The 25182-nt window shown below is 37.7% G+C and overlaps 1 protein-coding gene across 1 annotated transcript; it reads left to right on the forward strand.

Annotated features, from left to right (window-relative positions):
- The first annotated feature begins 2900 nt into the window (after positions 1 to 2900).
- On the forward strand, positions 2901 to 24574 carry LOC103704886 (uncharacterized). The gene is made up of 17 exons (XM_008788357.5): positions 2901 to 3406; positions 6326 to 6376; positions 6757 to 6858; positions 7955 to 8066; positions 14343 to 14388; positions 15738 to 15809; positions 16488 to 16550; positions 16635 to 16789; positions 16899 to 16960; positions 20175 to 20325; positions 21215 to 21320; positions 21406 to 21541; positions 23241 to 23305; positions 23432 to 23614; positions 23692 to 23764; positions 23846 to 23932; positions 24133 to 24574. The coding sequence occupies exons 1-16, from the start codon at positions 3253 to 3255 to the stop codon at positions 23911 to 23913; spliced, it is 1599 nt and encodes a 532-aa protein (XP_008786579.3). The 5' UTR covers positions 2901 to 3252; the 3' UTR covers positions 23914 to 23932; positions 24133 to 24574.
- The last annotated feature ends 608 nt before the right edge of the window (positions 24575 to 25182 follow it).

The following is a 25182-nucleotide window of genomic DNA, read 5'->3' on the forward strand; positions in this document are numbered from 1 at the left end:
ATTTAGGAGTTATAAAAATGAATTGGCTTATAAAAAGGCTAGGTTCAAGTCTCAGAGTGGTTAAGAGTTTGGTTGCCTAATATGGAATAAATGATTAATTCATTGAACCAATCAAACCATAGAATCAAAACAAAATCTAGCAGTTTCTTAGGTGCAAAAGTGGTATATATATATGTTAAATATATGAGAAATTTCAGTCAAAAAATTCAAAATAAATATGCCTAAAATCATATAAGGTGAAAAGTCAAAGGAAGCACGTGGGTTAAGGAGAACACATGCCTATATGTGCCATATCACAATGTAGTCATGGCTAAATTTGTCTAGCCTCATCAATGCTACACGTATATTAGTAGAAATACCAAAATTCAAAAATTTTAAAACACATAAACAAAATATTTATTAATATTACAATCACTAAAAAAAATGGAAAGATCCTAATAGTACTGTGGAATGGCTAAAGGCGTGGAATAGATAAGTTCTAACTAGAAAATACGAAATATACTTGTTGTCATATAGAAGACTTCCAGTTCACTTTCTAGCAAATATCTTGGATGCGTCGAACATGTGGATGAGCATATCCCAACTAGTTCCCAATCAAAGGGTGCGATTAGGGGTGGCAAAATATGACCCGACCCGCCAACCCGACCTGTGTTCGACCCGCCATAAACAGGTTTGGGTTTGGCCTAAACAGGTTCGGATCATAAACAGGTCGACCCGTTTAACCTGTTTATTAATTGGGTCGGATACGGGTTTTAGATGTCTGACCCGTTTAAACCGTTTAACACGTTTAACTGTTGGGCAGGTTAAATAGGTCTAAACAGGTTAAACGGGTTAAACAGGTTAAACGGGTTAAACAGGTCTAAACAGGTTAAACGGGTCTAAACAGGTCTAAACATGTCGGGTTGGGCAGGTTAAACAGGTTGGACAGATTAAACAGGTCTAAACAGGTTAAACGGGTCAGGTTGGGCAAACAGGTTAAACAGGTCGGGTCGGGTTGGATAAACAGGTTACCTGTTTATTAAACAGGTTAAACGGGTCGGGTCGGGTTACCTGTTTAATAAACAGGTCAGGTTCAGGTTTGTAATTCCTGTCCCGTTTAATAAATAGGTCGGGTTCAGATTTATAGTTTTTTGACCCGACCTGTATTTGACCCGACCTGTTTATGCCTGACCTGACCCGATTGCCACCCCTAGGTGCGATATAACAAAATATTTGAAAAGTTGCATTATGAACGGCTAATATGTATTGCTGTTTAGTGGAGGCAACAAAGGAATAGAAGTCACAAACGATTGCTCCACCAAACTCTATATCTAATGAAGCCAATTGGTGAAGAATATTGATTGACAACTTTATTGAACTCTATATCTACTAATGAACATGGAAGTAATTAATGATGCCACGGTACATATGGCTAAGGTCTCTTGATATGCATTAGTTAGATAGTTCCAACTCTTCAAATACAATCAATTTGATGGGCAAAATAATTATGCTAATGTATTTTTATCCCTTTACTAGCATTGGTACAATCCATATGTAATGAAACTGCAGTCTATTGTTGCAATTGCACTCCAAAAAAGTCTTTCTTTTGGCCGCCCTTGCTGCATGGGTCCATTTTGCACCTGCATTAGTGGCAACTTCTTCCTCCCATGGGTTGTTACAATCTTTAGTCTTGCATATGTACACAAAACTATAGTTATGGGCATCCCACTAATATGAAGGATGTACGACCCTGCTTCAGAATTCTCTTGGTCCAAAACGTCATCATCCATACCGTTGGATAGTTGGTAATTTCCCTACATTTGTACATCAAGGCCTACCATGTTTCCTTCGGCCAACAACAAATGAGCAGCACCATATCTCCTCTGTGTCCATTTATGAAGAACATTTCTGATTGTGGCTTGGAGGAAGCTCAACAGAGCCCTAATAACCATTGCAACTGTTTTTGGGCTAAGCCCTAAGAAATGGTTTCCAGGATGAGTGAAAGAAATCTAATTTCATTCTTCTATATTCTCCTTCTTGTTCCTTTTTGAGGATTCACCCTAAATCATGCATAAAATAGTCTTAGAGCATTTTGATTTTTTCCAACAGACCAAGAGTGTGACATAACAAAATATACAAAGAGTTGCATTATGAACGAGCAGTATATACCACGGTCGATGATTCTACCAAACTCCCTATCCAAGGAAGCAGGCTGGTCAAGACGATGATGGACAGCTTCACTAAAATCTATATCAAGAGAAGTTGTCCATTGATCTATATTAAGAGAGCAAATAATGTCGCTGCACATCGCTATAGCCTTAAGATATGCATAAATTAGATATAGTTTTCTCTCTGTATAGGCAGTCAAGCTCAATATTTTTTATCCCTTTGCTAGCATTCTGATTAATTCTGGCAAATGCAACGAATCTGAGTTCATTACCGATGACACACTCTAAAAAGTCATTCCTTTGTTATAAAACACCATGTTCCATCCCAGGGGATGGTTGAACATAGTAATTTTTCAATATTACAGCCTACCATACTGCCTTGGACCAGTCGCAAAGGAGCAATGCTACGGACTCCGTTTGGTTCGTAAAAAGAGGAAAAAAGTGGGATTAAAAGAAAATAGAGAAATGCCATATGTTTGGTTGGGTTTTAAAAGAAGAATGATGGAAAAATAGCTTACATCTGGAAGCCCAGTGATACTTTTTTTTTTTTTCAAAAAATGCTTTCAAGCTTTTAGATAACATGAGATAAGATATTTTCTTTTGTTAAGAGCATAACATATATCACATAATTTTTTTAAAAAAACAGATTTTCAATAAAAAAAATAAACTATTTTGAAATATGTTATTTTTTTATGGCCAACTAATCCTTCAATATGTTATATATTGCCCTCCGGAAAAGTATACGAGTGAGGGAACCAAACGAGTCCTACTTGTTTATCGCATCCATCAATGGAGCACAATGTTATATTCCGCTTCTCATCATGCATGGAGATTTCGCATTTGTCCAGGGGCAATAAGTACAATTCCCCAAATAAAGATCTAAAGGCATTTCGTCTAAATAAAATTCTCCAGGGGCCGATATGTAAACATCCCCAGCCAAAGATTTCTAAGCATTTTTCGCCTACTAATGGACCGTCTCTCTCCTCTAGCTACCAGCGCCGCATCCCCCAGGGCTCCCACTGGTCGAAACCCTCCCTCCTCGCGATAAAACCGTAGGCGCCCGAGCGGAGGGCTCGAGAGGCCCCTTCGCTGCCCTCGCGAAGACATGGAGGAACGTGCGAGAGCGGAGATCGCTCACCACCCCCCCGCCCTCGTCGACGACGTCGAGATCAACGACTGGAGCAAGGAGGAGGACGAGCCCATGGCGGAGAATCCGCCCCCTTCCGCCGATGAAACCCTAGCGCCTCCTCCCTCCGAAGGTCCACCCTGTACCATAAACCCTAATTACATATTGGAAGAGCTTTCCGTGGATTTAGATCTGAGTCTCGTTGGAAAGCTGATGTGTCTCTTTGGAATGATGTTTTCTTGGACACAGGGTCGCAGTAGTATAGCTCAGATCGTTCGAGCTTTAGCTTTCTTGATGATTTTGTTCGGAAATATTTTTTTTTTGTTGGATTATAGTTTCTTTGGCTGCTGGATTCTTGCGTAAGCCTTATTCTTACCCATAAAATCTGTGATGATGTGGATTTTCGAATTGTATCTTTGTATCTTTTGTATTTCTCGATGGTTTGGTTCCTAAATAATTTGTCTTGGGGTTCTTTTGGATACTGGATTATTACAAAAGCCTTATTCTTTGACGGAAATTCTGCGATGATGCGGATTTTTCTAATTCTGTCTCAGTAGCTTTTATATTTCTTTTTTTCCCAAGAACTGAAATCATCTTGCGACTTGTCCAACAAAAGGAAAATTTAAAGGATGTAAGATGATCTAGCTAGTATCATTCAGTATATTTTGCTTCTGTTTATCTAGAATTTATTGGAAATTGCTACAGATTGCTACATCATTTGTTGATCAAGCAGTACATCGTAGATATTCATATCACCGGTTCTCCCCCCCCTGTATGACAAGAAGATGTAATGAGTATTTGCAGAAGCAACAAAATATATTTGGGATGCTGTTGGCCTTTAATGTAGTTATTTATGGGAAAATGTTTTTATCTTCATGGTTCTATAGGTGTCGATTATGGCATAAATCTTGAATTAGAAAGCATTTGTTTAGTGAGGCTTAATGTGGATTGGATCAGTCCTGTCATTGCTTTTGATTTTGTAATAGGATCCAGGGACTAATGGTTTCTATGACATATAACTGTGTTGTCCTTAACTGAAGAATGATCTTACGGCATGTCACTTTGTAGGAATCATGCTGTCTGTTTTATGCCATCCATTTTTTTCTTGATTTTATGAACTTTGCAACTTCTCAAAATTCAAACAAAGAGCAAGAAAATAATGCTATGCGGTGAGTCTCTCTCTCTCTCTCTCTCACACACACACACACACAATTTTACAATATTATTTGAGTGTATTTGTTCAGATATTTCTGATAATATCTGGATAAGTTTGCTCAAGGTTTTTAATAACTGAGATCTCAACCATCTCATACGGTGCGTGATAATGAGATGGACCAACATCTTCCTCATCTCGCTGAGATAGGATGTATTGCAAAAGTAGGGAGCTCAAGATTTTTGAGATCTCAGCCAATGTTATAAGAACCGAGACATCTTGGTTAATGTAGTAACTCAGATAACTTCCATATAAAGACAACAAAGTAAGCATTTAATGGTCAAAACATTTTTGTAAGATTCTAAAAGACATAGTAGGTTTCCTGGCCAATATTTTGATGTCATATCAATATATTGGGATTTATCAATTTATACCGGCCAATATATTTTGGGCCCAGATAACAGGTTATGTTATACTGGTGACTGCCCAATATCCATGCAAAATGATATCTGGGCAAAGATGAAAGCCATGAATTAGCTTCAGGACACCCTTATAGTTGTCTCTTTGGCATTTCTTTCCTTCATTGATTTAGCAAGGTTTTTTAGGTTTAGGTAGACCTATTTATATTATGTTCAAAAAGTATTTGGAATTTTTAAAAACAATGAAGCTGATTTGAGGTGCTGGATAATCTGTTAATTAATAATCTAGAAAGACCACTCTGTCTACACATTTGGTGGTGTTAACTTAGAGTGGCTGACTTGCCAAAAAATGGGCTGTATGTGCTTTAAATACTCTTCTATGACAGATGGATAAAAGTATTAGCTGGATGTTAACGAATATACTCTATTGGTGTTTATGTACATCAAAGATCTGCCATCATGTCTTTTGTATCCTGTTGTGGTTTCAATTGAGTGACATTATCTCAACTGTTGTTATCTGATGTAATTTCTCAACAATGACTGGTCACATGTCTGGTGGCAAGGCATTTAATCTTTTTCATGCACTTTTGTAATGATAGCTGAGGATATTTGCGATGGTAAATGTTAAAAAAAATCTTCAAAGGTTTCCCATAATAATAATCAACAAGCCTTCTCCCATCAGTTCCAGGTTGGTTTTTATTTATCCTTCTTTTGCAGTCATTATTTTAAAAGGAAAAAAGATACCATAATTGTTTCCTTTATCTACTGTTTGAATGCTTTTATAGATGATCTAGATTAGGATAGAAACCGACAGGCTTAATGCATCTTCTTAGTGCAATAATGTTTTCTTCCTTTTGCTTGAACCACAAAATCTTATCATGTTATTTGTTGCCCTTGATATTACTCATGTCTTGGTATTCAAATACCCGACAAGCCCCCAAGGAGCATTGCTAGAATATCTTAGTTCGAATCATGAATGATGGCTAGTTGGACTCATCTATCTAGGATAGCGTACCTGCTTCAGAATCTCTTCAGAATATCAAATGCACATTCAGTTCATAACATCTCCTTTAAAGTTTTTCTAAAATATTTGATTCTTGGCACCCATACTTGCACCCGTTCCCAGACCTGCTCGTAGTTATAACAACTAAGATCCAGAGGGACTAATTACCAGAATAAGTCCCATGCTTATTAGCTGATTATTGGGAGTGTGACCAATATACAAAAAAAAAAGTCATAAATTAGTTAGCTTTGTTGCAAAACATGCATATGGAAGTGCTATGATGCCAATTCATTTTTTGATGAACTATCACTGTTGTCTCTGTACAATCATAACTGTTAGCTTTTTCTAATAAGCCTGAAGGACGGAAACTTGTTTAAAGAAATTTCTCCACCATTTGATATAGGATAATTATCTTTGTGATACTTTTCTAGAAATCTAGCTTTAAGCAATTTTAATGTTTATTTTTCTTTTTTGCAGATGTGAAAGTGATTCAGTCAAACCTTCAGTCATTGCAGTTGGAAACAAAAGGTGAAGTGTCTTATGTAGATTCACAAATATAGTGTAGTTGATGGGTAATAATAATAATAATAATATTTTTTTTTTTTTGTGAAATGTTGCCCCGGCAGGCAGGTTGATTAAAATTCATCATTCATGTTATATCAGTTGATGATTACTTCCACCATAATTAGGAAACATTCATTCAACTATTTATGAGTTGGCTTTTCAATCACTGTTTTTTACCTCCTCGATGCCTACCAATGTACTAAGATCTTTGGATCAAGGCATTTGACTTTCTTTTACTGAGCCATTCAACAGATCCAATATTGCTTGATCTTCATCCTCATCATTTACACCATATTCATGATTTTTTTTTCTCCGTGTTAATGCTTGTTTTGGTAAAATCACAGTGAAAGATAAGGAGGCGGCTGCAACTGAGGAAGTTGAAGAGCTGGATGAAAAGAAAGAAGACAAGAAGCGGCACCTAAATGTTGTTTTCATTGGTCATGTTGGTACGTCCTCATTCTTACAACTTTGCTTTCTTCTGCTTCACCTTTCATTACTCATTTTCTTCAGCTTTCTTCACCTCATTACTCATTTTCTTCACCTTTCTTCTGCTTTTTTCATATCAAAAAACACTTTAATGGTCATCGATATCTTTCCAGCATGTTATCTTGTTATAATTGCTATTTCTATTTCTTTTATATTAGAATTACTTGTGTTCTCTTTCCCTTGGAGTTTTTTGATCTCACTAAGCATCACTTTTAGATTTTGATATGTTTCTTTCAATCCGTGCTGGTTTCTTTTTCTGCTAGTTATAAGGTCCACCACAAGTCTATATATATATAATATATTTCCAGTGCACATTCATTTGGAATCATTAAACAAGTCCGAGCACAGTTAACTGCTGATAGGATCTATGTCATTTTTTTTGATTATTTTTCTGAATTTGAAAAGGATTTAATATCAGCCAAAAGTTTGGGACATGTTATATGTTTGAGATTATGATTCGACAAACATGTAAGTGAGAGTTCATTGAGAGTGGATTTCACATTTGGAGTTCTAATTCTTTGCAGTTTATTAATTATTTTGTGAATTCAAACCAGAAAAAGTTCAGGATATAGATGATATGGAACCAAATCCGATGTCTAAATGTTAACTCAATGTTTAATGCAGATATGTTTCTGATCAAAGATTATCTTGATCCTTGTTTCTCTTAGTTTACTGGTATAGATAAGTCTATGTAGTCTTGATCCTTGTTTCTCTTAGTTTACTGGTATAGATAAGTCTATGTAGTATGAGATATATGGATGAAATGCTCCCTTTCTCCCCTCTTATTATCTGTTAGTTGTATACTATGTCTAATGTAAATACCAACTTCCCAGTTTCATTCATGACTTTAAAGCATCTATCAAGATTGTTTATGTTATTGTACTACATATTCATGTCCAACCTGATGTTACTGCCTGGTCCATTGATCCTGTGAATATCTGTTGGTGGGTTGTGGCACAGACTGCATTCATCATTCTAATTCACATTAATTGTTATATTAATAAAAGCAGCTAATGGATCATGTTTTTCTCTGTTCTTGTATTTCCATCAATGCAGATGCTGGTAAGTCTACAACTGGAGGCCAGATACTTTTCCTCAGTGGTCAGGTTGATGACCGAACTATACAGAAATATGAGAAGGAAGCAAAAGATAAAAGCAGAGAAAGCTGGTATGCTCTTGTTGTCTTCATTGTTTGTTATTTTTATTTGTTATTGAGGTGCTGCTGTTTGTTATTCCTTTACATGCTATATGTTGCTATATGTCACAAACTCTGCCGCTATTATAAATAATTTGATCCAACATTTATCTACCACATCTGTTTTGAACTTTTGTGTTGTTGATAATGATATATTTTGAATATTGTCATATTATAAAGTTTGAATGTTTGGCAGATTTCTTTTTCTTTTGTTCTATTGGCATCAAAGTAATATGCTTATTGATGGATGTCCTTGCCATGTCATACTTTTCTAAAAGAGATGTATCCAGTCCTATATTTTTATTACATACTTGGAGTCTCTGATTGCTGCTGTATTAGGGGAATAATGCTTCATTAATTCAGGGTTGTGCTTCTATGCTACCAAGCAAACATCACCTTGTCATGCTAGGTATTGCCTCTTGCAAGAGTGTATACATTTATATATTTATATATATCATTAGGAAGTTGAGATCACAACTCACATGTGCCTGAAGGATGATGTATTTGCAACTTAAGCTTGATATCATGAGATCGAGAAAGATCAGTGCATCTTTATAGAAACATCTGACTTAGAGATTTATTTAAACTATATCTGGGTTTATAATGTTATGAGATTTTCTTCTTTGTACTATATATTTTCATTATGAATGCTATGCTTTGCACTGTATCTTCTTAAGATCAAGCTTTAATTTTCTCTGATAGGAGTCTTGAAAATTTTTAGGAGTCTTGAAAATTTTGATTTGAATGTGGGTTGTTTCAACAATCTTATAGGGAGTGAAATAGTGACAGGGTACTATCAATTTGATGTTTTGATTTAGACAACAGTATAAGATTTTCTTGACTTCCAAGTGTAAGGATGTAGTTTTTGAGTGTAACGAGGTAATATAAGTTCCAAAGCAGCTGGGTAATTACTTAACCTCAGTTCTAATTTTTTAATGAAATCACTGCTAACTCTTATTGGTAGCTCCAAATGTATAAGGGAGGGATGGAAGAAAAGAGGATTGTGGCAAAAGAAGGTACTGGAGAAACAATAAATTTAAATTCTTGTTTGTGAGGATATAAAAAGAATCCCTTTTTTGGGTCAAGATATTAGCTGAGGCTTTGATGTGTCAATGGAAGGTAATTACCAAAGATCGCTGAATTGGTGCCGAGTGCTGTACTGGTCGGTCACCAATGCGGAGTGACATCCGGTTATCTAACCAATACACCATTTTCTTAATTTTTATTTTTCAGTTACTTATTTCTTCTATCTTTTTTTTTCACTTCTTATTTTGATGATTATGGTTGTTTAATTTGTAATTTTGATGTCACTTTGCTGCTTTGTTGGTCATGAAATGGAATTAAAGTACAATTAAACTATTTATAAACGAATTTAAAGTACAAAATATAACAAATGGAGTCGATTTAATGAATTTAAAGTACAAAATATGTATCAACATCTAAAATTTTGTGGAGTGCCGGTGTCCCTTATAGACGTTGGGATTGTGATCATAGTCTAGCCATGGGATACTACTCCAAGATTCCAAGAGGGTTGCCCCATATTCTTGCATCTATAATATGCACCCGTTGGATAGCCACCCTGATACCGATCCCCTATCTGCTACTGGGTTCGCCATTTGAAGATCGTGGCAGTGAACTTGAGCATGTAAATTGCTTAAGGCTATGGAGGATAGTACCCACTCGAATACGATGTCTCATACGAAGGATATTCATGCTGGTCATAGCATAACTGTGTGGAGTAGGATCCTGTGTACGACTCGGGTCCAGATACATCTAGAGATCTTACTCCACTTGTGAGGTCATCTACATTAGCAACGTCATGTTCCGAATAACCTTGACAGGCTCATTTCTTTCATGCAGCGGTATTCTCCCGAGCATATATTTTTTGATTATTATTTTATTAATTTTTATTATGTTAATATAAAATTCATAGACTTAATGAAAATTTATGATTTTGGCTACATTGCATTAGATCATTCGTAGATTTACAACGTATCATGAAAATCATGCCAAAATCCAGAATTTTGGCATGGTCTTCTCTCATTCCCCCCTCCCCCCCACCCCCCCACGATTCTTGGCAAGAAAAAAGAAAAAAAGAAAAGCGAGGAGAGGGAAGGGTAGAAGACCCTTTATCTGTTTTGGGGTTGGGTCTAAGCTGAAATCTGTAAAAAATCCCTCTTTTTCTTGATTTTTTCAGCTGAAAGAAAAAAAATAAGAAAGGTGAGGCGAAGAAGGCACATGAGACTGTCCCTGCCTCCCTCTTAATCATTTAAAGGGGAGAGAGCTGAACCATCCTAAACCAAGCTGAATCTGTCGGTTCAACTCGGTTCGGGCTTCTACTGCTCCGTTCAGGCTTCAATTGCCCGATTCGAACCCTATCTTGAGCCAAAGGCCTATATAATCCCGATTCAGGGGCGGTAGGTTCAGTGCACCCCAAACGAGGCAGTTTGGGGCAGTATGGCCTTTCTTGGTCAGTACAATTGTTATAAAGGAATGGAGACAAATAGATACAAAAGAATTTGAGGTTGATTCTCTCTTTTTTTTTGTGGCACCTTTGGAAAAAGTTGGGCTATAAAGGGTATCTCCTGGGTTTATATGCCCTTAGCTTGCTTCTTGAAAGGGCAGATTGTTGCAAGGAGCTAAATTTGCTTGCACTAAATGGCATTTTCTTCCTATATTATTGAAGAATTGAATGTGATGGGAATTTCTTGTGAAAAGAAAGGAGGATGTGATGCCAGTGTTTTGATATCTAGCTTTTGATAAGTTAAAAAGCTTCGAGCTTGCGGATGTATTATTATAAGATGATCTTGTGGATCCATGGTGCCCAGGCTCATTTTTGACTATTGGACCATTGTTCTGGTTCTTTGGAATTTTAGTACATCACTTTAATAATCTCCTTGAAAATTTTGGCTTACCAAAAAAGAAAATTTGAAATTTTTATGGTTTGAGATTGTGGAAGTCTGAAAAGGGAAAGGTAAGGAGTGATTTCTGCAACTATATGAGAGAGCAAAAATGAATTGATTGGAGATGCTGAAGAAAGATAGCAGTTTCCTGGATGTTAGAATATCTGATAGGTTCTTGAAGAAGTCAAGATTGTGCGTGTTAGAGGAGATTGTCAGGAGAATGAGGGGAATAAAGAATTTGAGAAGAAATTTCTGGTAGACTTTTTAGTTCTGTGGTTTTGTAGAAACATCAAACTTGTAAGAATAAGCAAGGTTGGTAGGAGGTGGGTTGAAGATGTAAAAGAGTGAAGCAAATGCTCTCAAATCTTGATATTATATTCTCATGATCCTTGTATTGGACCTTTTCTTATTATGTGTTGTCGTCGTTGCATTCCAATGACAATATCTAGAAAGAAAGAACTTGAAGCAAGATTTGCCATCTCAGTACTGGATCCCGTATCAGTACCATGCTATTACTATATCGGCACGCTCGGTACTGGTTCGACGTACTGATACTCAGTATGCCTATGTACCGTATACCGGTTTGGTACCATTATGGTACGGTAAGGTCGGTACACACTATACCGACCGGTATGGTAAATTTTGGCTTGAAGGGATAACTATGCATTTTTGTTGTGCTAGTAGAGGTAATACTCCATGAGCTAACATGCCATGTTTTTGATTTTTTTGGAATATCATAAAGATGCAAATCTTTGATTTGTTTCATATTATATATATGTTGATGAAGGCTTCAAATTAGAACAATTAATTGGGCTTTTATTTTTCCCTTTCCTAGATAAAGGTGCATAGCAATTATGTTTTGTAAATGCAATAGACTCACCTGAAGCATTAGCAAACTGTGGGCCTAGGCAGAGCATTGGACCAAGCAAAGTGGTTCATATCTTATTCTTGATTAGTATTTGTAGAAGACAAATTACAATATAGTTCTTATTGCCTATAATTTATTGACTCATGGAAAAAAGGAATGTCAAGGTTCATAGGCAATTTTTGTTTTCTCCTGAGAAAGAAAATCTTACTAATTTTCCATATACTTTCCCTCCCTCCATTACTCTGTCTGTCTTCCAATTAATCTTCCGTTCTTTGTGCCTCTCTCCCTCTCTCCCTCCCTCTTCCTCACCTTTTTCAACAGAGTTCCAAGTGGTCTCCGTTGCGGTGGATTAATGTCAGAGACTAATCAATCCCATTTCTGAAGCTATGCCATGAGCCTGCGAAGAGCTAGGCATGGTTGAAGAAGAGAGGGCCATATACTAATTTTCCATATACTTCCCCTCCCTCCATTACTCTGTCCGTATTCCAATTAATCTTCCGTTCTTTGTGCCTCTCTCCCTCTCTCCCTCCCTCTTCCTCACCTTTTTCAACGGAGTTCCAAGTGGTCTCCATTGCGGTGGATTAATGTCAGAGACTAATCGATCCCATTTCTGAAGCTATGCCATGAGACTGCAAAGAGCTAGGCATGGTTGAAGAAGAGAGGGCCATGATGCTTCAAGCCATCCCCTCTCAGGCAAATGGGGAACCAATTGCCAAGTGTAAACACCATGTCAAGAACTCCCTTCATTCTTAGCATGCAATTTTCTACATGGAAAGTACTTTTTAGGTGATACATCTCCTAAAAAATACTTTATTCATTAAAATCATCAAAATCATTCTGTGAGTGCCTAAGCAATTTTTAGGTGATACAGTTGTGTGCACCATTGTATGTTGGAGGAGATCTTGTGGTTGAGGATGTCTTTTGCTTTGCTGCATTCTTATCTATCTTCATTTTATTTTGAAGATATGAGGAAGTTGTCACCTACTTCATCTATTAAATTTCCTTCTATGACTTCCATCCTACACATCTTTCCTTTTATTTCTGTGTCAGGTGTTGGATTTTCAAGCGGATTTGTCTCTTTTTAGGTTGACTATGTTTTTATTCATTAAAATATATGGAATGTACTTCTAGAACACAATCCTAATATGGTGCTTTGTTCGTCTATGTGCTCAAAGAGAACAAAAAATTGGTTAATCATCTATTAGTGTACTGAAATTTCATAAAGAATCTGGGATCCCTTTGCAGAGGATATGTATAAAATTGGGATTTCCTTAAATGTTTTCTTTATTAGTTTCTGAAGCTGCGAGCTTTATTGGTAAAAGAAACTTGAAAGTCACTATGAACGTAGTGGCATGCGGAGATTGTCAAGGAACATGATGAACATTCCTTTGGTAATAGGAACATCTTGGTGAATAGATTCAATAATCGGGTAAATCGCAACGTTCTCTTCCGTGCAGTCCATTTTCAAAAGAGAATTTGTTAGTCACCTACATTGAGATGCCTGCCAAGATTGTGGTTGCTGTTATTAGATTTGGTTAGTCTTGGTGAATTGGCTCTCTATAATGACTCTTTTTGGGGTTCATAATTCTGACTGGAGGAACTAATGCTGTGATATGATTTCTGTTCCATGAACACTAGGCTGAGGCATTTACTTACTATATGGAATGGACGCATGATATACTAGGGATGTTTTCTGTTGATTGAGGAGATTTTGGGGGTCGAGAGCGTTGCCTTACCCACCATGGTCATAGTGTGTTGGTATGGTGAACATATTTTGATGGTATATTGCCTTTTTATAAATTGATCATCTTTCATCCATTGTCAAAAAAGAATCAACAGAATCTTCTTGTTTGTTTCTCTAGTGAAAAAAATATTCTTCTGAAAGGAGAAAGAGGACAAATATTTATATAAGTACATGAAAGAGCACAGAAAAATTGAATACCTTTAAACTTGTTGAACTTTGTTTAAGTTCATGAGTAAATTCAAGATATCTTCTTTTATCTTTTCGTACTTTATCAAATTCTTTGTTTGTTTTGTACCCTTTCCATATTTTCTTAATCTTTTGTATTTTGAAGGGCTAGAATATTGTGCTCTAAGCCTTCTAATGTCTAGACTTAGGAGCATACGTTCTCGAGAAAATATCTATTTTTTTTTCACAACTATATGTCATGTCAGGAAATGCAAGTTTTGTTGGGATGCCATAAAATTCCTGTGAATACCAAATTAAGGATACATCAGGGGACTGAGTTCTTAAAAGTTATTTATGTGGTATGTGGGTGGTTGAATTGTTCTATTTTGCAACTAATGTATTTTTCAAGTTATTGTTACTTTGACATATTTGCATGTTATGTAGCGTTTGCTGGGTCTTTTCTTTCACAATTCACTATGGTCTGGTCTTGAATAAATTCATGATTATTTTTTCTTTTTTAAAGTTCTTATATGTATATATATTTAGCAGCTTGGTCTTTGATATTCTAGGTACATGGCTTATATTATGGACACAAATGAGGAAGAGCGCATAAAGGTGTGTGTTTTGCTGCCCTGAATCTTATGGAATTTCAGTCTTCCTCCTATCTAAATCTATTGTGGGTTAAACTTCTTTTATGATCTTTTTACCAAGCTTCAGATATTTTTATGCTTACATGTGCTGTTATCCCTGGTTCATGTGCTTTTAATAGTTTATGAATGTGATAAGGTTTTATTGTTATAGGCAGGGTCTGCAGAACCGATTGTACCGGCGTACCGGTGAGCACCGGCACCGGTACGGTTCCGGTTCGGTACCGGATTGGAACCGGTACCGAACCGGAGCCGCGCGCGCGGACGCGCGCGCGGAAATTAAAAAAAAAACAACAAAACGCGTCCGCGCGCGTCTGGGACGCGCGCGGACGCTTCAAATGCCACAGTGGCATTTAATGCCACTCTGTGGCATTTAATGCCCCCACGCGGGCTGCCAGCCCGCGTGGGCACGGTGCCCCGCACGGGGAACCGCGCTCGGGCGCGATTCCCAGCAGGGAATCGCGCGCGGGCGCGTTTCCTACGCGGGGAAACGCGCACTGGCGCGCGCTCCGCTCGCGCGCGTTTCCCAATTAAAAAAAAAACGCGTCCGCGCGCGTCCGCGGACGCGCGCGGACGCGTCAAACGAGGGCTGCCAGCCCGCGTGGGCACGGTGCCCCGCAGGGAATCGCGCGCGGGCGCGCGTTCTCCGCTCGCACGTCCGCACACGTTTTTCAAAAAAAAAAAAAAACAAATGCCACCGAGTGGCTTTAAATGCCACTCTGTGGCATTAAGAGGCCCACGCGGGCTCCAGCCGCGTGGGCGCTCTTCCCCGCGCGTGGGGCGCGTTGCCCCGCGCGCGGGCGCTCTTCCCCGCGCGGGGAAAGTGTGGCTTAGACCGGTGCGAACCGGGCCGGTTCGCACCGGTACCGGCCTGTACCGGGCCGGTTCGCACCGGTACCGGCCTGTACCGGCGCGAACCGGGCCGGTTCGCACCGGTCCAGGTACAGAACCAATCGATTCCGACCCAGTTTGGGTCGGAACCGTTTTATACCCCTGTACCGGACCGGTGCCAGTCGGCACCAGTCCGGTACGGGCTGAACCGACCGGTACAGGTCGGTTCAGCAGACCTTGGTTATAGGCATCTTGTCATTTATGTTACCGGTACGGGCTGAACCGACCGGTACAGGTCGGTTCAGCAGACCTTGGTTATAGGCATCTTGTCATTTATGTTATGTTTCAAAACATTATCCTTACTTGTCAAGACTGGACTCATGTGTTCTATGTATTTTTTGCTTAACATTTTGTCGCACTAATGGACTGCATGGTTTTTCCAATCAATTATTTTTGCTTATTGCTTTTATGTTTAATGGATTTCAGGGAAAGACTGTGGAGGTTGGCAGAGCTCATTTTGAGACAGAAAATACAAGATTCACAATTTTAGATGCTCCGGTATTTTTCTACTAATATTTTAGCATTCATTATTTGTTATTGGATAACATCTGCTTTCTCAGAACAAGGAATTTATTTTCATTTTTCACAAATGAATTTCCAAGATTCTGGGTTTCGTAACAGGCTTTGAGTGGGTTATGTAACAAGACTGGTGAATATTACTTAAGGAACAGCATCACAACTGCAAAAGTCAAAATCTTTGATGTTGGTGTCATTAGTATTCTGACTTCTCTATTTGATGATATGTGGCATGGAAAGATGATGCCATTGTTATTAACTCCATAACTCTCATATGCAACCTGAAATTGGTGGATCTTATATTTCTATCAACTTACAACTAATTCCTGTTTTCTTGGTTCCTGAAAAATGTGCTATGCATCAGTATCAGAGTCCTGCATTTTTGGAAGGATTAAATTGCGAGTGTGTAAATGCTTTGTTGTGTTCTATCAGATGAGCTCAATCTGTTTGCTTACTGGTTGATAAGTAAATGGTATCTACGGGCATTGTTAATGTTGAATCTAGCACGTTATGGGAATGCTATCAGTCTAGTGAATATCCTAAATTATTTTTCAGTATTGTGTTTATATTACTATTTTCGATCATTGGGTATCACATAAATAATTCCGATATCTTGAGAAGTTTTGTTGACAATGGCGCATCTAATTGCCTACTCTGCAGGGTCATAAAAGTTATGTGCCAAACATGATCAGTGGTGCATCTCAAGCTGATATTGGAGTTCTGGTAAAGATATCTTGGCATCTTGTTTGTTCAATGTTACATTTTGAAAGTTCGTAGTGTAATCTTATGATGTGTTATTATTTTAAGGTCATATCTGCTCGTAAGGGTGAATTCGAAACTGGATTTGAAAAAGGAGGACAGACTCGTGAGCATGTACAACTTGCAAAAACTTTGGGTGTTGCTAAGTTGGTTGTTGTTGTCAACAAAATGGATGAACCTACCGTGAAATGGTCCAAAGAAAGGTTTGTTCGAATGTTCTCATCCTTTTTTTTCTGTGAGTAATTTAAATTTATGATCTTTCTGCTCAAGATTGGTAGGTTTTTTGTTTTTTTTCGGGCTTTTTCTTTTCAGGTTTGATGAAATAGAGAGTAAGATGGGTCCTTTCCTCAAGTCTTCAGGTTACTTAAGGAAAGGTATTGTGGTCAAGTTTTCATGAGCTATATTCATGCTTTTCACATTTTCCCACTATTGATTTTATTCCCTTTCCCACATCTTTACCTTTTCATATCCACTTTTTTTTTTGTGATCATCTACTTATATAATTTACTTGACCCATTACCTTTTCATATTCACTTTTTTTTTTGCGATCATCTACTTATTTGACATTTCTGTGTTGGCTTTTTAATTGAATTGTTTTCATTCTGAACTATTTTTTTGAAATAAAAGAACAGCAAACATGCAAAATTTTCAGGAATCCTCGTTCTGTCATCAACATTATTTTCTTTTTCATATTCTTGTAATGGTTGTTTGGTTGGTAGAATTAAATATGACATTGCATTCTTACTTTGAGGGTGAGCCTTAGTGCAGCGGTAAGGTTGCTCCACTATGACGACAGTGTCATGGGTTCAAAATATAGAAACAACCTCTTAGCATGTAGGGTAATGCTGCGTATATTTGACCCTCCTCAGACCAGGAGACTCGTGTACTGGGCTGCTTTTTTGTTGCATTCTTGCTTTACCATGCACACTATTGCTATATTGGTGGACGAGTATTTTAGCTTATTTATTTATTTATTTTTGGTGTTGTGAGCTATTTTCATTTGTTGGTTGGTGCTGCTTTCTCTTATGATATCTTTGCTAGTTTAGTTAGCTCACAACCATATATTTCAAAGTTGTGCTAAGCAGCTTTTTGAAACCTGGTTGACCGTTTGGGTTGACCCGGTTAACCTGCCACCTGCTAAGCATGTTATATCATGGTAAAACTTGGAGTTCAGTAGTTGGTGAACCTGCCCAAACCGGTGAATTGGGTGCACCAACTATTTGAACAACCTGGTTGGGTGACCGGTGACTAAACAACTTGCAGGTTGAGCAAATAAAAACCTAATCTCCTGCTTGTCGAACTGCCTGGGCAAGCCCAAGCAGTGGACCCTCCTCTATACGACCTAGGTGGGAGCCTAGGTTTTGGCAGCTGCATAGGGAGGAAAGCTTCCATGCCTTAATTATGCACACCTTTAGTAATATACATGCTTTTGATGATATGCATAACCATGTGCACACGCACATGAACCTTTTTCACTATATATGGCATCATTAGACCGGTTTTCATGCGTAAATGACCAAAGATCAAAGTCCACAAGAAGAAGAAATGGAGGGCAGCAACAGCATTGCTGCCACTGCAGCACACAATAGGATGCAGGGCTGTAGCAAGGAAGCCAGCCCCTGGCAAGGAGAAAGAGAAGGAGAATGGCTGGGAAGCAGTAGCAAATGTGCTGCAAAACGAACATGAAGAAGAAAAGGTTGAGGGGAAGGAGGCAGGCAAAACAAAGGCTAGCAAGTATAGCAAGGGGAAAACAGAAAAACAGGGGAAGCAGATGAAAAAAAAATCAGTAGAAGAAAAAGAAAAAAGTTTTTTTTCTTTTCCTGGTGGGTGATTGGGGGGGGGGGGAGAGGGAGAGGTTAAAAAAAAAGATTATCCAAGTGTGGTACTAGCATTAGCCACTGGTGCCACTGTACCCATCGCCACTGACTTATCCACCAGTAAACATTGATGAGCTGGCTGGCTACTGTTCGATTGCCAAATGTCCAAGTCGGGTATCCGCATTGTTTTTGGAAATGATCAGGTGATCCACTTTTTTGGACTGTACGATCCAAATCGTGGGTAGTACAATCCATTAGATTCCACTATCCACGTCAACAAGCTGTTGATGAATCTATTGGTTGTTACATTTTGATCTGAGGAGGCTTATTTATTCCAAATCAATACACTGTTACATAAAACTAGTCATTTGGTCATTGGCAATTCTATGCATTGCCTTTCTTGGTTAGGACTCACTGATGCTTCAAAGTTGCATGCTGTGGCCATTCCAAGTATGAATCATATATCTTGACTCATCGAGTACAGCTGGACAAACATTAAACAACAATTTTAAGTATTAGAAAGCCCTTAGATATTTCTTGGATGTGTCTCTGGACAATTGATTGGGCATTGGGTTGGGTTAGGCTGGTTTTGAACCTAGATTGACATCCGCTAAACTTGGGCCTCTAGCCCCTATCTCATGCAAGGATTTAATTATTGGTTTCAGCACCTGTATTTACACCCAACCAATGCAGGCCGTACTGAGTGTACTTATGGTACATCCTTGGTATTGGCACTTAGTGCAGGGGGCATATTGAATGTGAGCTCCCTGATGGTCTGTTATGGTATGCCCTGTCTAGGCGGTATGGAGTGATATCACCTGGTACTTAAATCCTCGATCTCAAGATAATCTGCCCTAATTCCAATAGGGAGGAGAGAGATAAAGGGGGATGCTGTGGTTGGACTTTGAGGTGAGTTGGGAGTTGTTTTTGGGGGTTATGGATCTTAATTTTTTAATGATGAGGGAGAGAGAGGGAAGCAGCAGTTGGATTTAGAGATGAAGGATTATGGGGCCTTTTCCCCATAAATCTTAACCTCTTAATCATGGACATCATGGGTGGGAAATTATAGATTGTGATGTTGATGTGATAGGATGGAGTATGAATTTTGATCTGTGAATAGAATGATAACTAACTGGAGTTTGTGGATATTTATGTTATTGCAGAATATGGACTGTGTTGCTATAATATGCCATTATGTTTTCAGCAATCTTTTTCGCTTGTATGTAACATAAATAACATGTATGTAAAGTAAATGCATATTTATTGATTGCAACATTCCTGCCACTGGATCATATTTTTCAAGTTCTGTATTGGTGTATTCACATCATGCCTTATTTTCGTATATCCATGTCTCTGCTTCATAGCTTAGGCCATTTTTTTTTTGGTACAATTATTGAGTATTTATTTTAACAGCGCACTAGGTTCCTTTTTTGGTGGTGCTTGTTCTCTTGCTTTAAAAGTTTAAGGAATGATGTGAAACTTGCCAACCATATTTTTGTTTAGATGCAATTAATTAAGTTTGCCTCTTTCAAGGAATTATTTTTGATCTACCATGCAAGCCTCTTTAAATTGTTATTCTTGGGTTCTGCCATGAGTATGAACCTTGTGATTTTTCCATTTGCTATGGATATTTTTGCTAAAATTGTACCCCTCATTTCTTTTATGTGTTAAGATTTGAAGTGAAAGATAATGATCAATTCATCATTATCATTAAAAAATGAGGTTCAGTACTCACTGATGCAGTTATCTGTTCCTTATGCACTTTATCCAGATGTTCAATTTCTTCCTATCTCTGGTTTGGTGGGTACCAATATGAAGACTAGAGTGGAGAAAAGCATTTGTGATTGGTGGAATGGTCCATGCTTGTTTGAAGTTCTGGATTCAATTGAAGTTCCTCCACGGGATCCTAAAGGTCCTCTCAGGTCAGAAATCACTTCTATTTCTTCTAGTTGCCAACCAATTATTGGCACCCAGAATGGGCATGATGGATTTCATACATTATATTGCATGTGATGCATCAAACAGAAAGGAGTAATTAATGAATCACGTAGTTTACCATTAATTTTTCTTTTTATTTCAAATAAAGGATTTAAGTACTGGTGCATACCAGTGTGTGTACCAGTAAAGTACTGGTGCATACCAGTGTATGTACTAGTAAAGTACTGGTACATTTCTTGCTATGCATCTTAGTCATGCTGTGCCAGCACCAATGGGTGGTTTGTTTTAGTATGGCACCATAATATATGGATGCATGCCGTACTGGTTTTATACTAGTGTAGGCACTGGTAGCCAGTGCTTCAACTCTTGATCTGAACAACGTATATGGTTGTGATCCCATTACATGTGCTGCAAATGGTACTATAATTCAGGATGAATGATCATGATTTGATGCACCAAGTGGTCTTCAGTTGTGAAACAATTGGATACACATTTAGTTTGGTTATTATAAGACAGAATGTATTTATAATCTGTCATTTTTAAAAGGATAAAATTGGGAGAAGAGAAAAAAGGTTCAAGGTAAGCTTGGAAGAGGAAAAGGCGAGCACATACTGTAGATTGAAGAGTCTTGTAGAATTGGATGGTAGTTTCCTTTATATAGTAGTATGGGGTATAGAAGGTTTGAAATAATTATGTTTAGCCAGCTTTATGATCAGAACTTCAGCTTTCCTCTTTTGCCCAATCATAGCACTTTCATTGATGTGATGGAGATTCATGTTAATTTTTTTGCATCATTGTGCTTAATCATTTAGAGTTTCTTGGAAATGCCATTTGAAAAGTTTCTATAAGAGAATGATAAAGTTTGATATGCAGGATGCCAGTCATTGATAAGTACAAAGACATGGGGACTGTTGTGATGGGAAAAATAGAGTCCGGAAGAATTCGTGAAGGTGACAACTTGTGGGTCATGCCCAACAAAGTATAATCTCATCTTAGGCTCAATCTGTTCATATTTTTAAAACTATTCTTGGGTCAGTTATGTTGTATTGCTTGCTGATCTACAGGCTAATGTAAAAGTGATTGCTATTCATTGTGATGAAAATAAAGTAAAATGTGCGGGGCCTGGTGAGAATGTCCGGGTCAAATTGTCAGGGATTGAAGAGGAGGATATCATTGAAGGTTTTGTCCTTTCAAGCATTGGTATGTAGTAGTTTTTTATGAAAACTTAGTCTTGAAAATATACAGCATAAATTGGCCTTCTCTGATGGTGCTTGAAAAGTTCTATATTTTGTTTTGGACATTCTTGCAAATAACACCAGAGTAAACCACCGTTAGTACATAGTAGGGGAAAGTGGCAAATTTGAGGAAGCTATGCCCTTAAATTTTAGAAAAATATTGTGGTGAGAGCATCCAGATGATTTGCTGTTTCCATTTCATATAGTTATTATACTGGAATTTTTTTTACTGTAAATCATAGAAATGAAAAGATTCTCCTGAAGTCATAAATTATAGAAGTGAAAAGATTCACCTGAAGTCTGATACAGATAATTATTACTCCAGAACTAAAATTACTAGGCTACTGATATATTCTCTAGGCACCGCCATGTCTGGCTATGTAAGTTTTCAATGAATATTCTAATGAAACCATGAATATATAAGGTGGAAGCCATGGACAAAATGACAGTCTTTTGAATTTATTTATATAGGGTAGATTGACTAAGAAAGATTTGATAAAGAAAGAGGTTTAGTCAACAATTTAGGCCATTTGGATGCTGCAAGCACCTGCCAGAAATGATCGGTTTTACAGAATGCTCTTTGACAGTGTATGCATGCATTGGATTTCAAGTTCTCAATATGCTTGAATTATGAGTCATGGGAACCCAAATGTAAATAATAGCTAATGGATGATGAATTAACTGTCTTTACTGTGGTCTTCAATGTACCTATTGATTTAAATAGCATTTCTTCCTTGGTCATTTCTTCGTTGACTCGACAAGAGCATATCAAGGTAACTCGAACAAATCAGATTTTGTTTTGTTTTGTTTCTGTTTTTGTGCCTTCTTGGTGTCCTGATGTTGTTAAGGAATCTTGGGATATCTGATCTCTATTTAAAATCTATGCATGTCAAATCTTTATTAGGGATGTATGGTGATTGCTGTCTGGATGAGATATGCATTTCACTATTAATTTCTTTATCTTAAAAAAGTCAACACCTTAACCAAGAAACCATTTCCAGTTGTATGGATCTGGCTTCATTAACTTTGACATTTGTCCCTGGATTCATTTGCTATTACTATTTCCAAGCCCTTACTCAACTTCCATCCCTTTTATTGAAATCATTTTCCACCTGGCTTTTTCAAACTATTTCTTGTTGCGGCCTTCTTAAATCTTAAACATGCCCATAATTTTCTCAGTTGCTTCTCCTCCAGTTTCTCCCACCTACTATGTGTCTCGTTGGATTGATTCTTATCAACCACTATCATATAATAATTCCAAGTTTGCAGGTCTTGTGATGTACCTTACGGTTTTCTTGCATTCTCTTAGTTTGGATGGTTTTCCTTATGCACATGCTCTGTTAAAATCTTGCATGAAATTTTGGCCGTATTATTTTTTTTGGTGGTGGGATTGACCATGACTCAATTTAGGTTTACCTGTAGGTGATTAGATCTTTACAGGGCCATTCACTTGATAAAAATCATTGAAATTCCAGATGACTGTAGGCTCTCTTCATATTTTTTCCCAATTGCTTTGTTTCTGCTGGCAGTTTCTTTTTGAAATAAAAATATATATTTATATTTTTGATACAAGGAATTCTTCAACTATACTGAAATTTAGAAATTGCATATCCAAAAAGTTGTGCTGGTAATACATGCTAACAAAATTTTTCATGTCTGTGCAGCAAATCCAATAAGTGCTGTTACTGAATTCAATGCCCAGTTGCAGATTCTTGAATTGCTTGACAATGTAAGTCCGTTCCCTTAAAAAAGAAAAAAAAGAAAAGTCTGTCTTGGCTATGACAGCTCTGTTTGGCTTGTGGAAACAAATGTCTCTTAATCAGCAAGCATTATTGATGCTGTACTATTGTGCTAGGCAATTTTTACTGCTGGTTACAAGGCAGTATTACACATCCATGCAATTGTTGAGGAGTGTGAGATTGTAGATCTTATAGAAGAAATTGACACAAAGAAAAAGAACACTGATCCTAAGAAAAAGAAGCCAAAGAGAAAGCCTCTTTTTGTTAAGAATGGTGCTGTTGTTCTCTGCTGCATTCAGGTATGCCCTTTGAAATACTCTTAATGTATACTATACACTTTCATAGGACTAAATATCTACTCAAATCTGCCATCTAGGTGAATAACTTGATATGCATCGAGAAGTTTTCCGATTTTCCCCAGCTTGGAAGGTTTACCCTTCGTACTGAAGGTGAGGAGAGAAAATTCTGGGGTGATGATGCTGTTGTGCTTACCGTAATAGTCGGTGACATGGTTTGTGCTTTTACAACAGGGAAAACAGTTGCAGTAGGGAAAGTTGTTGCACTTCCTCCTCCAGGAAGGTCGGCTTTTGCATCTTAAACAAATTTTGGTTTAGAAGGTATACGGCATCCCTGCTTATCCTCTTTTACCATCTATGATTGCCATTCATGGATAATGTCCCTTCTGCAATAATCTGATAATTTTCCTGTTCATATTATCTGTTACTCAAAACTTTCTAGTGAGTACCTCATTTTGTTTTTTGTTTTGTTTAATTTTTTTTGGTTTTCTACAAGTCATAACTAACAATGTTGCTGGCAGGAAGAGACATTTCTGTACTACCAGAGATCATCAAGTTTATGAGTACAGTTATTCAATAACATGAGCTTAATTTCTGAAGCAGCCTTGTGGTTTCCATGGTTTTCACTTAGAGCAACAAAAAGATAAACAAGATGGATCTTGCTTCTTATTTGCGGTAGAAAGGGGCATTGTGATTAGTGTTTTGATTTGAGCTTGTGTCATTTCTTTTATGAGGTGAAATACCATTCACCCTTTGCTGGGTGTGAAGCTAAAACCGCTTGAGCATGGCTTGTCTACACTTGCTTTACAGTTTTTATACGTCTGTCCTAGCAATTTTTCTACAGTTGTGGCAAAAGGAATCATTATTATTAGTATGATTTAGCTTGTCATTTATTTTATTATGTGTAATACCATTCATCCTTCACCGGGTGCGAGCTAAATTTACTTGAGCATAGTTTGCCTCTACTTGTTTTGCCAGTTTTTTATATTTCTATAAGCAATGTAGGACTGCTGATGGAATCCAGTTTGAGTCTGTTGGTATGAATCCTCTGGAGTCGGGTTAATACCAAGCCAGTCTTGGTTTAGTGACACCTGATTGTTGATTATGCTTTATTATGAGTGGCTTGGATGTTTAGGATTGTACAAATACTTGATTGAGTTCGTTTACAATTCCTAGCTGCATTTTTTAGTTAGCTTTTTGCAGATTTATCCTCTGGGACTGTTTGGTTCTCTGTTTTCGGGTGAATCAACATCCGAAAATTATCTATTTTTTTGGGGGATCTGCAGATCCTCTATTTCTCTGCAGACCTTTATTTTCTGATGAATCAATATTGATCTTATCACTAGATCTGCATATCCTCTATTTTTGCTAGATTACTATCTGAAGATCCTTTATTTTCTATGGATTTACAACTCCTCTCTACCGCTTTTTTTTTTTCAGCTTCAGATCTCCGATCGTCTTTCCTCACCGTCTCTCGGCTCCACTCTCTCCATCTCCTGTTTTATTTGCTGCCTTTGACTTCTTCATCCCTAGTTCGAAGCTAATTGCTTTTCTTCAATGGCGCATTTATC

Source organism: Phoenix dactylifera, chromosome 5 (genome assembly GCF_051530095.1).
Source record: "Phoenix dactylifera cultivar Ajwa chromosome 5, Ajwa_hap1_PhDact_Kaust_v1.1, whole genome shotgun sequence".
Taxonomy (NCBI): domain Eukaryota; kingdom Viridiplantae; phylum Streptophyta; class Magnoliopsida; order Arecales; family Arecaceae; genus Phoenix; species Phoenix dactylifera.